Here is a 15601-nt window from a genome sequence, read left to right as displayed (position 1 = left end):
ATCATACAGCATAAAGATCAAATACATAATATTTAATAAACTTTTTTCACAGCTAGTCCAATTTTGTCCTCATCTTAGAAATGCAGTCCTTTCCTGTTTAGTCTCTCATAATCAACTTTCAAAATCTCCTTCATCTCTTATGTTGAGGACATTGATGACAGCAAATGAAGTCCAAAAATAACTGGCATTATGGGTAGTGTTTGTGAAAATAATATGGTACCGTACAGAAATCTTTAATATAAGCTCTTTATAGGAGGGAATAACAAATAGTCTTAAGTTGATTTATTTTCAGGCTTTTGTAGGATATTCCAAAAAATAATGCCTGTCAGAAAATCAATTTTCACACCAGACTTTCTTGCTATATTTTTGAAATTAGATTTTATGTCATGACTCCATAAATACAGTGATAAACCTCATTGTACAAAATGCTGTCAGTTTCTTCCCTGCCCTTTCTAAAATTAAAGCCCATTTATAATGTATAAAGTGCTATTATATTCTCTTGGAAGAATTCTTTAAATTGTTCCAAATTAGGCATATGGTGCCTTTTTAGGCAGATGTCAAATCCTTTGCCAGAGGGGTCTGTACTGTGGTTCCAACCCTGAAGAAAAGTAAATAACAAAGTACAGGCATTGTGTGACCACTCCAATATGTTTCCTCAGTACTACTACAATGTTTTGAAATTTAGCCTATGCAAAATTTTATTAAGACTTGCATTTTATTTGAGATATGTGTGTAGGAACATGTCACGGCAGGGCACACTTCTGTTTTCAGTAGAGGAGCTGAACACATGGAACTTCAGCATTTCCCTATTTGGACTCTTGGGGCCAAACTAAAAAGTCAACCATAAAGATGACTTGTATTAATGCAAAGAGGGAAGGAGGGAAAGCTTTTATAAAGTAATGACCAGGAAGCCTACCAAAATACACCTGATGAAAGGGAGACTCTTGACCTCTGTAAATTTGGATGCCAGTTCCTTCTACCACTGGCATGATGACTCAGGTGTGTGTACAGCTGGGTGATCATGCATACTAGTCAGTTAATCTAACTGAAAATAAGGAGTGGGGGAGGAGAATAGAAGAGAGTAAGTTTTGTTTGGAAGATACTACTAAGGTTGGTTTGGAAGTTAGGATTATCTACTACAGATTAGAAAATGTGTCAAGAAAATAAATACTTATTTTTCAGTGGCATGAATTAGCATCACTCTGTGCTTTTGAGTGCTGTAAGTGCAGGAAGAAAATAAAGAGCTTGTTTTAATTCATGGGCAAGGTTTGGTAGAATAAGATACTCCAGAACCCTGGCAAGTCACAGACCAAATCCTAAGGGTCTACCCTCAGCTGTGGGGAATTCTGTACTGTTATTTTGTAATATTGTTGCCAGAGATGAATGTTTATATTTGAGTAATTAATGAAGCAGTCTGAAGTTTGTTGGATTACTCATGACATGTGCAGTGATTTCTAAAGAACAACAAATAGCATTGTGAATAGAATGGAGTAGTAAAATAATAATAATAATAATAATAATAATAATAATAATAATAATAATAATAATAATAATAATAATAAAGAGTAGGCAGACCTTGAGTACAAAATGAACAGATCTGATATTCCTGAAAATGTGGATAGCACCAAACAAATATGTCTAAAAAATTTAAATTAGCTTCTCTGAATTAGTTGTCCTAACTAAAAGGAAGACCATGAGAAACATGGGTAATTACTGACTGGGGTTTTTTTCAAAAGAAAAATGAAAACAAGAATACCTGCTCTGTTGGAATCTGATGACAATCACTGGCACCTGGCAGATATGTAAATTGATTAGGCAAAATAAAAAAGTTGGTGTGATTTAGATGCCAGGAAATCCCGCTCCTTCATGGAAATGACAGTGTAATGTAGAGTTAGAAACAGCTGCAAACTGCAGTGGTTTTACAGAGAATGGCCTTGTAGATGCAGGAGGTTGCAACCTTGCATCCTTAAATGAAGATAACGCTTGAAGAAATGGGAAATGTTTTTTTTTTCAAATATAGGAAAGGGGTAAAGTAGCTGAGTTAAGTGTTTTTCTTGAGAAAGTCTCAAACAGGCAGTAACCAAAGCAGTTGGACATGGCTGAGCCTTAGGATGTACTTCAGGTATTTGATGACAGGTATCTCAAGGCCTGCAGATTCCTGTTCAGAGAACCGAATATTAACATCTATTATTAGCTTTAATGCAATAGCTTAATTTGTTATTATAATTGATAGGCTTACGTGGGAGAAGGAGATCTGCCAAGAGCTGGTTTGAACTGGTTTTGTTATGTTATGAAAATACACGGACTACTGATGAGTTAGGATTGGATGAATCCAAATTTCCTCAGAGAGATGACTGAACAAGACAGTCCTAAGTCTCCTCTTAGAGCAAAACCAAATAATACCACAATTAGTTCCTGATTCTCCAATAGTTTGGATGGCTCTTCACTGGGAATTACTAGTCATAAAGTTGTCCTGATGAGTGACCAGAGATATGTGGTGGGGGCAGTTGTTTTTCCAATGTAACAAGTAATTAGACAAGCAGTCTGAGTTCTCTGCTTGTCTTTCTTTTGCTGAATGCAATTTCCTTATCTCTTCCAACCTGTCTTGGCAAAGATTAGTGCATAAATATTACATAAGCAGATGATCTGAATGTTACAAGACCATTAATAGTGAAAGACAAGAGACGGAGAGGGTAGATAGAAAGAGGAAAGGAACTGTCAATTTTCTTGCTAGCAGGGGTAAAAGATAAATCAGGGGAAAAAAGGCAAATATTGTATCAATTGACAAAAGCAGTCTGAACCTGATTACTTGTCATTCTTTGATGTACCTAGATTAGCTAGTAATTTTTCTGGATCAAGTGATGAATCTGATCCATATCAGGATAAGAGTTACATTTCTGGTCCTTCTGCATGCTGGAATTGTGCTACCTGGTCCAGAACAAAGGAAATTGTCAGTTGCAGTGGATGTGTTAAAGTAACACTACACTATTACCAATGCTGCAAAAAGAAATCACTACTGTAAATGAAATATAACAAATATCTAATTGAAAGCTGATGTAATTATTGTTCTGATAGTTTCCTCTTGATAGGTAGAACTTGTCTGTTTCATTATTATTTCTTTAGTGGACTGACTAATATGGTCTGCAGGTAAAGAGTGCTCTTCGAGAGCCAGGTAGTATTATTGGTCTTGGTAGTGTCTGTTTATATAATGTTTATACTGTATTTGACATGACATTATAAGATTTAGTTTAGGACTGTTCTGCCAGCCAGTTTTTTTAGTCATTGTGTAATTTGCCTGTAAAATTTCTTCAGAGTATGAAGATCCCCTATATTGCTCTTAAAACTGGGTTGTACCAATGGCACCCAGCAAAACAGCCTTCACAATGGATTGCAAATCACTGGTAAAATATGTATGGCAGTAGTCATCAAACCCACCTTTCCTCTCATTCCTATAAACTCTCCTAGGATCTTCTTTGTATTGTGATAAAATTTCCATGAATGATGAACCATCTTTTCTTCCTCATCCACCACACATCTTTTAGGGTAAATAAGAAGTCTAGCATCTCTTGGTTAGCCCTACTGGGAGGAAGCAGATCCTCCTGGGAGGTGAAAAAACAAACTCTTCCTTTTTCTTGTGAACTCACTTCTATACACTGTTTATTCTTACGGGAGAAAACACAATTTTTTTATGTATATCAAAATTGGTTACAGATTCGGTTTTAGGAATTTAATTACAAAAAAGTTAATTAAAATTTTAAACGGATGAGTAGTCTTTTACATTTAACTGTGTATTGTGTTTTTCTGGTTAAAAGATAAGCTGTTAACTTTCTCTCCACTGCAGTTATCTAAACATCACTCAGTGTCTGTGTCCTACTCTATTCACTCTGATACATGACAGGAGGAGTCAGATTAGTTTCTTTTTCTGTTTGTGTGTATTGATAATGGGCCTACTTAAACTCCAGTTTCCATCCCTGTTTTACTGGAAAATCAGCTGGCCTGTGTTAGTTAAGCCACTTCAACTTGGTTGTGCTAAGGAGAGCTCTGGGTCCAAAATCACAGATAGCACGTGCGGCAAAGGGGCAAAAATATCTTCAGAATATTTTTCATCTGTGACTGCCAATTCTCTCCCTCTGTACAGTTTAGTGTTAGCTTTAGGGAAGGAATGGTTTGAATGGAGGAGCAATTTGGAGGGGAGTAAATGAGATGCTCAGATCTTAGCCAGTGTAAAATAGTTTTTACCTTAACAACTTGTCTCCTATTTCCTTAAATGTTTTGTTGATTTTTAAACTCAAGTAATGAAGCATACTGATCATAATATTTTTAGCCTCAAGCATTCACAAAATAATGTATTGTGGTCCCAGAATATTAGCTTGAAATGTCATAGGTTTTAAAAAACTCAGTGTAGTGAAGTGATGCTTTCAAGATTTTCTTTCCTTTACTGGAGGAACCTATTATTTTTTTAATATAATTTATATTTGAAAAGTTAGCTTTTCTTCTTTAAGCTTAGGGGTGGTGTTATGCAAGTAATAGGAATTAAGATAAAACTGCAATAAAGTAAGTAAACCAAGAATCATTATGTTCATCCACTAGCAATAGCAAGCTAGAAGAAGTTAAATGAAAGGCCTTGTTACTTTGCCAGCTGTGGCTATTAAAAAAATTGGCTGGCATGAAATATTGCAGCTGAAATTGGAAAGGACCAGTAGATGAAGGGGCTGCTGCCTAGTAGAGGGCAAGAGAAACTGCAAAAAACAATACTACAAGGAAGCTTGGTATATGAAAAGTGAGAAGGAGGTTGAAGCTGATAGGGAAGAAATTCTTTCTTCCTTTGTCCTGTGGTTGAAATTCTGAAAGATGGGTGAGCATTACCTTTTTCTAAGAATAAATGTAAAAATATCAGGATGTATTGAGGCTTGGACTAAGGAAAACTCAAAACTAGATCTACTGCTGAGTTGCCATGAGCCTCTAGGGTGTTAACCCAGAAGATAAGATTAATGATGATGAAAGCACTACTGGTGATGACAACAGAGAGGTATCACAGGTGGTGTTGGAAGCCCTGCAATAGCATCTTCAGAAGATACTCAGAAGCTTTCTTTGGCCTTATGGGTTCAGATGAAAGCTGCTGTACAAGGCTGGAAGACTCATGCAAAAGTGGAAGAGGGGAAAGACTGCGGTTAGTCTTTTCTAGCTTATGTAAAATTTGTTGCAGTGATCTTGCTTTTCTTGTCTTAAATTATTTAGATTGTAATTTGATTGGTTCATGTCATGCAGGTTTGAAATCTACAAAGCTGAGATTAAAATAAAGAACACCTCAGTACATCAGTAGTTTTGATTTTTGATAGGGAAGTTGATTCAGTCTTTCTTATTGTAACTGAACTCCCATCTCTTTTTTTTCTACCTAGGCCATGTGTTTATACAATGGGATCACCAATAAACAACAGAGCCCTTTTCCCATGCCAAGAACCACCCATTGCCTTGTCAACATGGCAAGCCTCTGTGCGAACAGCTGCAGGCTTTGTTGTGTTAATGAGTGGTGAAAACTCAGCAGAACCAGTCCAGCTTCAAGAAGGTGAAATGTATTTTTTACATTGAATTATTTTTGGTATTTTATAATTGGGAATAAAGCTTAGTAAATATATGATTTTTGAAAGAATGACATTCCTAACCTTAAAAGTACTTCCATGTCTATATATAATCTCTGTGTCTACCTATGGAAAAGCTGCCTCCTCAGGGCCTCAGGATAACTCAGTAAGAATTCAAAGCATCAACGTTTCACTGTGTTGCTTTTTCTTTTCTGTGTTTCCAAACCTGATTTCACTTTTCATAAATTGACTTTGTTCTAATCACTCTGTAGTTGAATGTTTCAGAGATGAAGTACCTTATCAGCTCTCAGCAACTTCAGGTCTGGTAGATAATTATCTTTCAGCTTTAGTTCTCCAATCCAAGTGTAGTTCAGCATGCCAGCGATTAGAAGCAGTCATTGTGTCATATCTGTTTCCTGAAATAAATGAAAGAGGTGAAGAATATCAGGTCTCAGTCCCCTGAAAATATGATCTCTGAGGTTTTGGGATTTTTTTTGCATTTATAGAACATATCTTTTGTAACAGTAAGCAAACAAGCATTTCCTCTGTGCTAGTTAAACTTTCTCTAAACTGTCTGCACAGAAAAGGAAGTTTTTAAGGCAGTTCTACACCTAATAAAGTATGTCTTGTTCCCACTAGTTTTGAGAAATCCTGTCCAACTGTGTCAGTAGTTCTGATGAAAAGTAGCATATAGAAAAGAGTTAGAAATAAGTGTTTCTGGGGAAAAGAGTTTCCTGCTCCCCTTTAAATAGGCAAGTTTATTCTTGAGGGTAAAAAAAAGAGTCTCCCTGATTTGAGAAGCATCAGTTAATCTATTTGCATGGAATTGTCTGGTTCTATTTGGCCTTATGTTAAGCCTCTTTCAAGGCTTGCCTCTGCTGTTGAAATATGGAAAACTGCCATGATGAGCTCTCTCACTTGGACACTAATAATTTCCTGTCTCAGCATCAAGAAAGCAAAAAGACTCGTGACTTCAGACAAGGATAACAGCTTTGCCATCAGTATTTAATTAGAGACACTCATTATCTTGGTGCTTATATACAGTTGGAAATGACAGACCAGAGAGCTACTTGGAATTGTAAAAATTTAAAAACCACTTACATGGAAAAGAAGGCAAAGAAGTAATATTGTGAGGAAGTTTTTAAAACCCAAACATTCTTAATAGGAATACAAATTCATTAGTTTAATTAATAGAATTTTTAAGATTTGAAAAGTTCAAAATGGTCTGTTGTCTTAAATAACCTGTGCCACATAGATCTTGTAAGGCAATTGTGGAAGGCATATGAAATGTATCCAACCTAAAATTTTGTCTTTCAAGATGACTTCAATTAAAATCACTTTGGCAAATTATTTATATACAATATGCTGTTGCTGTGCTGCATATTTATAAAATGATACATAACAGGAAGAATAATAAAATAAATTTTTAAAGTGCGATTTATTGGAAAGATTTAGCAGTTTGGAAAGCAGTTGTGAATTAATTTATTCTGAATAGAATTACAAGTTAGCTGAATATTTTTTCCTTCAAAAGTCATATTTATAACCAGTGTGCAGGCAGACAATTAAAGAACAGCAAGCAAGGTTGATTCCTTCATGCTTTTAGAGATTTACATTCTGTTTCACAGACATACATCTTTGTGGTTGATCCTGTTATTTGAAATGGAGTGGGGCCATTTTTGCTTCATACTTAGGCAAGTAGAAATAGTAACTATTTGAGTGTGACCTGAAAGCATTTAAAAATACCACGCATGCTTTATGGAGTAGCTAGATAAATGAGTCAGAAAAATGCAATTGACAATACCCTTTAGGAGAAAGCTTCATGAGGAGTGCTATGTGTGTAATGTGAGCCATTTAATCACAGAATTTATTTTTCAACACTTTTCATTTGGACTTTTCTTCAACATACTACTATAACACATAGAAAGTGCAAATGTATTTAGTCACAAACACATTTTCATTTGTTTGATTCATATTCAAGATGTAGATACTCAGCCATTTAGTGTGAAATTGACTGGCTTGGGATTTGTGTGCTTATGCTACCATTATGTCATCCCTTGATCTTGTTTTAGTATCTACACTTAAAGTGAGAAGGTGCATACTGTTATGGACAAGAAACAGGGCCCACAGAAAACCACTGCTGCTGCTCTGTACTTAGCATCAACAACAGTTGCTTTTGTTTTGCTCCTCTCACTTTTCAAATGGCAAGACAAAAGAGTCCAGTAGTTGTGTTGATTGATCTCCAACATATATCAGGGACTACAGCATGGGAGTTGACAGCTCATCACATGCCACTCATCCCTCTGAGCCAGGGTTGAACAAATGCTCTGGCATGAATGTGAGCGTGCTCTGTGGGAAATTCTGGATTTCAGATGCGATCTAAGATCTCTTCAAGTTACAAAGAGTTTCAGAAAGCTGGAGGGTTCTTAATCCTGGTACTCCAGCCAAAGAGTAGTTTTTACATAACTACTTATTTAGCTGCAGTTTTATATGTTAGCTCTGGCTCTTTGTATATCAAATGCTGTGTGAGGCTCTCTCTCCTGTGCCCCAGGGCTAGCTGAGTTTTGTGGGTTTAGTAAATTGCAAGCATCGTCTGTATTTTATGGTGTTTGTGTAAGTGCAAGCTATTTGAGGGAAAATATACTGGTAAGTAAAATTATTCACCATGTTCTTGCATCTGGCATTAACAGATACTAACTCAGACATTTTTTTCAGTTATAACAAACTCTACAGACTCAAACCATTTTAATGATTTCAAAGATAGCTGAATGCATTAAAAATTCTGGGAAGCAATTACATCATTCATCATTATTATTTCAAGTAAAATAAATAAACGACCTTTAAGCTGTTCTTTGCACAATTATAAATATATTAAAATTTTCTGCTCATATTAAATGATTGCATGGAAAGTTTTCAAGTTATAACTCACAGAATAGGTGATTGTTGATGTTTACAGTTAGGACAAGATAGATTTGCTTTGCAAACCTGAAAAAGAAATTATTTTCAGAATTACCTGCAGAGAAAATAGCAAAATATTTTTAAAGTATTATAATTGCCTAAAATAATTATGTGTAGGATTCAAGATTTAAAATAACATTACAAATAGAAGGACCAGGATGATCTTCCTTTATTTTTACCATGGATTAACCCCAACCAAATCGCTTGTTCTTCCCAAGGTGTTCTTGTTTAGTCTGAAGATGTTTTTATGGTACAAAATGCTGTGTGTGCTAGAGAAAGCCGCCTCCCCGTTTCAGCTGCGCTCTCTTCCATCATCCTAGAGGTGGTGCTGTCTCCAAGGTAGACACTGGAAACACAGGGCAGCCGGGGGAAGGGGAGGGAAAAGGACTTCAGTGGAGCGTGTGATCCCGGTCTGTGTCCTGGGATAAATCTCACGGTCTAGATGAAGGAAAACAAAACAAAGCCCACTGACATGAGGAAAGTGTAAGGAAGGAAGTGAAGTTATGGGAGAGAAGGTCAGTCTGCGAGCCAGTCTTACCAGTAGTGGGAGAAGACAGAATGTGAATGAATTAGTTAGGCTCCCTTTGAAACAGTGCTTCGTGATGCTGTCTGTGGGGACGTATTGCCAGCATGAAGACCATTCCAGTCACTGGTCAGCAAATGCACCACTTTCCAACCTGAATGATTCTAGGATTCTATAGAGAGAACTCACCTGTCATGCTTGTCATGCTTGATTTCTGATGTTCAAGACAAAACAACTGTAGGAGGAGTATACAGTTCTACAACATGAAAGCAGAAGGCATCTAAAATCCCTGCAGGAAATGGACTGAGCTCTGGTTAGGTATGTAGAGACAGTGGAAATCTTGGATCTTATTTTGGGAGAATCCATAATCCACATGATTTGTATAATACTTGCAAAGTAGAAGGGGCTCTGGTACCTTTACTCTTTTCCGTGGTTTGCTTTAAATAGCATATGTTTATTGCTAATATGTGTAACTTTCTGAATGTTGTACAAGCTGTTCTTCTCTCTGGACTGCTAAACCAATCGCCATTCATTTTGACATTCTGTTCAAATTACTTGGGTGTTTTAAAAAAAGCCTCCATGGCCTTGCTTGCTCAACCCTGTCTTACTAAGCTTGTTTCTCACTGTAACTGTCTCATCTCTGTTTGCCTAGCACAGGATGTCATCCTTTCCTTTTAGACAATCTCCTTACAGTTGTGTGAGAGCCTTCTTCTTTACAGCTCATGCTGTTTGGAACAGTTTTCTGTGACTGCTTTTTGATTTTCAGGCTTTTTTCAGAACATAGTTGAAAACACTTGACAGTTTTTCCATTACAATTCCTCAAATTTTCTCTCTTCCCCTGCTATTACCTAATTCTTGAAGTTTACAATTAACATAACTGCATGGAGGACTTTGTAAAATGTTGTATGTAACAGGTGCAACACTACATGCAGTACCTCTAAGCCTTACCTTGTAAGTCAATGGTAAGGCTGGTACTAACTACAGTGTGTGCAGGCTTGGGCCTCTGGCACAATGTCTATCACTGAAACTCTGTACATCAAGAGTTTGGTATTTTGAAATAATATATTGGTGCAGTCATGGACGACCTTTTTCTCTCAAGGTGGCATTTGCTTCTCTTGGCTCCTTTGTAGCTTTCTTAAGTTATTAAAAAAACAAAGGTGTGGTGAAATTTGACAAACAGTTATGCCTCTTTGTTCTTAATCTGTTTGAAACAAATAAGTTCATTCTGCTTACAGGAGACTAGGAAAATTACAGGAGTAATATACAGTCATCTCACAATACAGACAAAAGGGTTTTGATGGCAGATGTTGCCAAAAGTTGAATGGGGCGAGGGAGTTCCTAGTGCATATGAGAGACAGAGGCTTTATCTGCAGAAGGCTTCACAAACAGTATTGTTTTTCGTGCTAAATAGCAGGTGGAAAGTTTGTTGAGGCCAAACAAAAAGATTTTTTTACTTGTCCTTCCTTTGGACAGCTTGACCTTCTGTGGTCATTAAGATAGAAAATCAAGACGTGCTTTGCAGCAGTTGCTTTTTAAGCCCTGTGGTCTCCACTCAGTTGTGGTTTTTTTCCTTTTTTTGAATTTTGGTAGTGTTCCATAGTGCTAGTCAGAATACTGGTGCAAAAGAACAATTCTCTTAAAATAACTGAAGTTTGTATGTTTCCACAGTTGCCCCAGCTACAGTTACTTGCACATGATTCATCAGGTTGTAACTCATGTTAGGCTCTTTCCAAGAGAATTAATCTATTACTATAGTGTAGTAACTGTATTATGACCATAAATGAATATGTGGGTGTGACTTTTAAGCTATATCCTTTTTGGAGGAACAAATAGAAAATCTAAGCAACATTTATATTAATTAAAAATATGCTGTTCTAAAATGTCCCCCAGTTTATCAAAATGTGTTTGTACATGCAATATCCTATACCATACTCCTTACCTTCCCACACTGTGTTCCCATAATGATAAGACTCAGCATCTTTTTGCCTTCTAATAGACTCATCTTGTTTTAGCACCTTCTGGGTATCATGACCAAATCTGTGATAATATCTCATCTGAATCTAGGTTTCGATTTCTTACTGCCTGGTTGTCAAATTACATGTCTCAGATTGCCAGGTGTAATTCACAAACATTAGTATTATTTGTTATAATTTTTCTATTGGTTTGGTATTGTCCAGAACACAAATAAAAGCTTTTGTTTTGTGTGAGGTAATGCAAACATAACAAAACCAACAGGTCTCAGAATCTGAGGCTGAAATACTCAAATTTTAATATTTTGTGTGTGTGTGTATTTAAAGGTGTTATTAGATTTCATGCCTGATGTAATTCTTGGACAGTAGTGGTACACTCATGTTAAGTTGCTCTAATAACATCCCACTTATGGATTATTTATTTACAGATATATATATATATATATCAGCAGATAGAGCAAAGTTACAGGTTTAAGTCAACAGTACTAAATCCATGGTGATTATTTAAGTCTGTTCTTGTATGTCTCAGTAAAATTATTTTTCTTTCCTCAACAAAAATATCAGGATTAAAGGTGGGAGGTTTGGCCCAAACTCTCAAGTACATAATAATGTCAAGTATCTATTGTGTTCTGTGAGACTGATGAGTCCATACAAATGTTCTTTTTATTTACAGGTATCTTGAGCTGGTACTACTATGTGTCTATGCCAATGCCAGCATCCACCTTCACTATTGCTGTTGGCTGCTGGCAGGAAGTGAAACAGCAGTCCTTCTCAGCTGCTATTCAAACAAACACTGAGTATTCCTTGCCATCTTCACAAGCTGATTCCAGGTTGGTGTTTATAATATTCTTAAAAAATGAGATATAGGGTAGCATTTCCAGTTGTTCTCAGAAATATGAAAATTAATCATATTACTACAAGAATCAAAAGAGAACTTGTTTAATCTGAACAGAAAAATCTTGACAGGAAGATAACTCCAAAGCTGTTATTCTCATGGGTTTAGGTGTGGTTCTTTTTATGTGAAAGCAAGTTGCTAAGTGAGCAATAGGGTTCATAAATCCCACTGTCCTCTTGATTTGTGTCCTACATCCTGTGTTACTTAATGCTGTGCTGCTGCACTGGCAGTTCCTGTCTTGTTTTTCACAATGTCTGACTCTGAAATCCTCCATGTTACTAGACTCAGTCCATTCTGGACATCTAATGCCCCTTACTAGAAGAGTGCCTACTCACCTTTTCCCTCCCCTACAGGGATCTCCTTTAGACCCTGTTGGGTCTTCCTTAAATTCCGAGGACAGGACACACAGGTCACAGCCTGTGCTGGGCTCTTTGGTTATGTGATCCCAGGTGCAGGACTTTGCACTTGTCTTTACTGCACCTCACTCTGTTCTTTCCAGCCCCATTCTTCCAGCCTGTCCAGGTCTCTCTGTAAGATGGCTCTCCCTTCTGATGTGTCCACCTCACCACTCAGCTTGGTGTCATCAGCAAACCTAGTGAGGGTGCTTTCAATCCCACAGTTCACAATATTTGTGAAGATGCTGAACAGTGTGAGGCCCACCATCATTTCCTGGGGAACTCCACTTGTGACAGGCTAACCAGCCTGAGTGAAAACCAGTGATTGCCTCTCTTGGAGTGCCGCATTTGAATCAGCTTTGTACCCAGCTTGCAGAACACCCATCCAGTCTGTATGTTGCCAGTTTGTGCAGGAGAAGGCAATGGGGAAACTGTGACCAATATTTTGCAGAAATTCAGGCAAACAAGGTCCGCTGTCAACAGCCACAGCTCTCCCCACATCAACAGAAATGTCATTTTGTTTTAGAAGTTGATTAGCTTAGTTGTGTCATAAGTATTTGAATCTTTGTCAAAAAAATCCTTGCCCTTTTTAGATAGCTGTTTTGAGCTAATACTGTGTTAACATTAAGACAGTGAAAGTCCTTATGGTTTTGGTAAAGCCAGTGAGACTTTGGAACTTGAGGACCTAATAGGAATATTTGGTTAGAAGTTAAAATTAAGGGATTCTGATGGCTTCCAACTTGGCTAATTTTGGTTAGGAAAATTCTAATTAATCTTGAGAACAGAAATTTATAATTTACCTAGGATCAGTAAGAAATGTCTCTTCAAATTTTAAAATAGTTTAAAGGTTTGATAAGCTTCTAGATTTTTTTTTCTGTATGCTTTTGCAATTTATATGTTTGTAATATGAGTGCTTCTACAGAAGTAAGCTGTAGATGCTCACTATATATTCCTATCTAATGTATACAGCACATTTGGTAATAGGAATTTTTATTGTTTTAGTGCAAAGGATTATTTTTGATAGAATAAATGAAGTTTTCTAATTTTTGTAAAATTTCTGAAACATGGGAAACATTTTTGTAACCTTTTATTAGTCCAAGTTTTAATCAGTGTGATGGTCATTGTTATGAGTTGATCTGTGTGATGATGACTGGATGAGTTCAGTGACACAGATAGTGTGAGGTATCTGCAGCAGGTGAGTTAGTGACAGAGGAAGAAACAGAGCTAATATGTCTTGGGGAAAAAAAATTACAGACTAAATAAATTCAAAAAATCCTCTGCAAATGTGCTGTCTCTTGTGCATAGACAAAAAAAGGAGAGCCTAAGTGTACAAGGCTGTTTTGTGGCTCATTAGGACATAAAAATCTATGTCCTAAATATATGCTTTTACAGTTATACGCAATTAATCTTTATTTGAAGGTTAACACCACAGAGATTTTTACTTATTTCAGTCACTGAGACCAGGTTACCAAACTAACATTATTCACAGTAGCAGACATTTGTAGAAAGGCTGTGAAATGGATAAACAAGCAAATGTTAAGCCTATGTCTCAGATAAGATAATGCAGATAAACTCTGGACAACAGGAAAAGAAAGGAATTCTGAAAGCTGTTGAAATGCATAATGTAATTTCTATCCAGTTGCCACTGAGCTTGGCATAAGGAGAGTGTATCAAAGTAAATGTTAAATGGAGCATGGTGTTCATGACTTTCTTATCTTCTTGTGGTCATCAGGGACTTAGCAATTTTATCAAGAGTCAGGGTGCTAGCTTTCATATTCCTGCCTCGTTTCAACTCCAATAATAAAATACAAAGTGACATTGTTTTAGAGCAGAAATATACTGAATTAGACCACCCTTAGAAGAAAACAAAGTGTAGTAATGGATGTGGTTTCTTTACGTACATAATCAATGAAAGGACTTAGTGTCCACATCTTTGAGAGACATACGTAAAGTGCTGAAGTGTTGACCCTTTGGCAAAATCTTGTCCTTTTCTAGATGTTATCATTTTGTTTTCTGTGTGAGCACTCACCTGGAGCACGATCTTCCAGGTATAAATGCTTTGGGTAATGCTGGGCACTTTGCCCATCCAGGCATAGTAGAACCAGATTCTTTAAATTGAAATTTCAAACCAAGGAGAGGCTTTGCACTGTACAGAAGATAGGCTAACAGGTGAAAACATGAAGCTGATTTCTGTTTAGATATGAGTCTATTTGGACAGATAACTTACTGTGGAGGTATGTGACTCAGTGTTTAGGAAGCATTTTATTTACCCCTCCTTTCTTCCAGCTACATCTCTGAATAGCCTGCAGAAGGAATATAAAGTAAGCTTGAGTCTAGTGTGACATTAATGAATGTCTACCATGATAAGCCTGGATTGACATCCACTGTTGTTCTTTACTTACAAAGGAAAAAGAACAGTAAAAATTTCTGGAGAATTTTAGTAACAACAACAGAAAAATGTCTCCCTTGAAATATCATTCTGATTGCACCTCATATGTTTGTGTTAATGTATGTTAATATGTATGGAATTTTATCGTCATGGTCAAACTTGACTAGGAATTTTCCGAATAAGTATTTTTTATTGTTATTAGTTCTCTACATATATTTAGAGCACTTTCTGTTTTGATGCATATCTCTTATACAAACCAGGTGTGGCCATTCTGTCTTTTTAGTTATGACTAACAGTGTTGGTTCTACTGAGACATGTAGCAATGAGTGTTTTCATGGTGCTGCATATATGTGAACAGTGTGAGAAGACAAGTAGGTTGGTTTTATGGAAATTAATTCTGTCATTCTGATATCTGAAAAATATCAGTTGTGCACATTTGTGATATCACATTTGTTTTGTTATTGTCATTGTCAGATGGCATGAAGAAGTCTGTGGTCATGTGGAGTATCCCTGCCGGTTCCAAAATCCTGCTGCGAGGTTGCAGGCAGTCATTCCTTATAGAGTCTTTTCTCCCTGGTGCCTTATGGAGCTCTGTGAAGAATGTTTGCTTCAGCTGGTTCCTCAGTGCCTCTCAGCTGCGTATGCCACACTGGGTACCCACCCCTTTTCCAGGCTTGATGTTTTGATAGTTCCTTCCAACTTCTCCAGCCTGGGAATGGCTAGGTAAAGAAACTTCTTAGTATCTTATCTCCTGTGTTTTGTTTGTCTTGGTTTTATCAGCTATTTAACTGTGCCAAGTTGCTGTCAATATAAAGTTGCTGTGCTGTTTTTTTTAAACCAAACTTAAAACTCTTGTTCTGACTTTGTGTGAGTAGGTTTGTTTGGATCCTTTGTG

The 15601-nt window shown here is 36.8% G+C and overlaps 1 protein-coding gene across 4 annotated transcripts in view; it reads left to right on the top strand.

The window, feature by feature from the left end:
• AOPEP (aminopeptidase O (putative)) overlaps positions 1–15601 on the top strand; it is a 195084-nt gene that overhangs the window by 13284 nt on the left and 166199 nt on the right. For all 4 annotated transcript variants that reach the window (XM_071579980.1, XM_071579979.1, XM_071579982.1 and 1 more), the window contains exons 3-5: positions 5400–5566; positions 11701–11857; positions 15181–15429. In XM_071579980.1, the coding sequence (XP_071436081.1) occupies positions 5400–5566; positions 11701–11857; positions 15181–15429 (573 nt within the window). The remainder of the gene's footprint in view (positions 1–5399; positions 5567–11700; positions 11858–15180; positions 15430–15601) is intronic.

Source organism: Pithys albifrons, chromosome Z, assembly GCF_047495875.1.
Source record: "Pithys albifrons albifrons isolate INPA30051 chromosome Z, PitAlb_v1, whole genome shotgun sequence".
NCBI lineage: Eukaryota > Metazoa > Chordata > Aves > Passeriformes > Thamnophilidae > Pithys > Pithys albifrons.
This window is presented reverse-complemented; position numbering and strand designations above follow the sequence as displayed.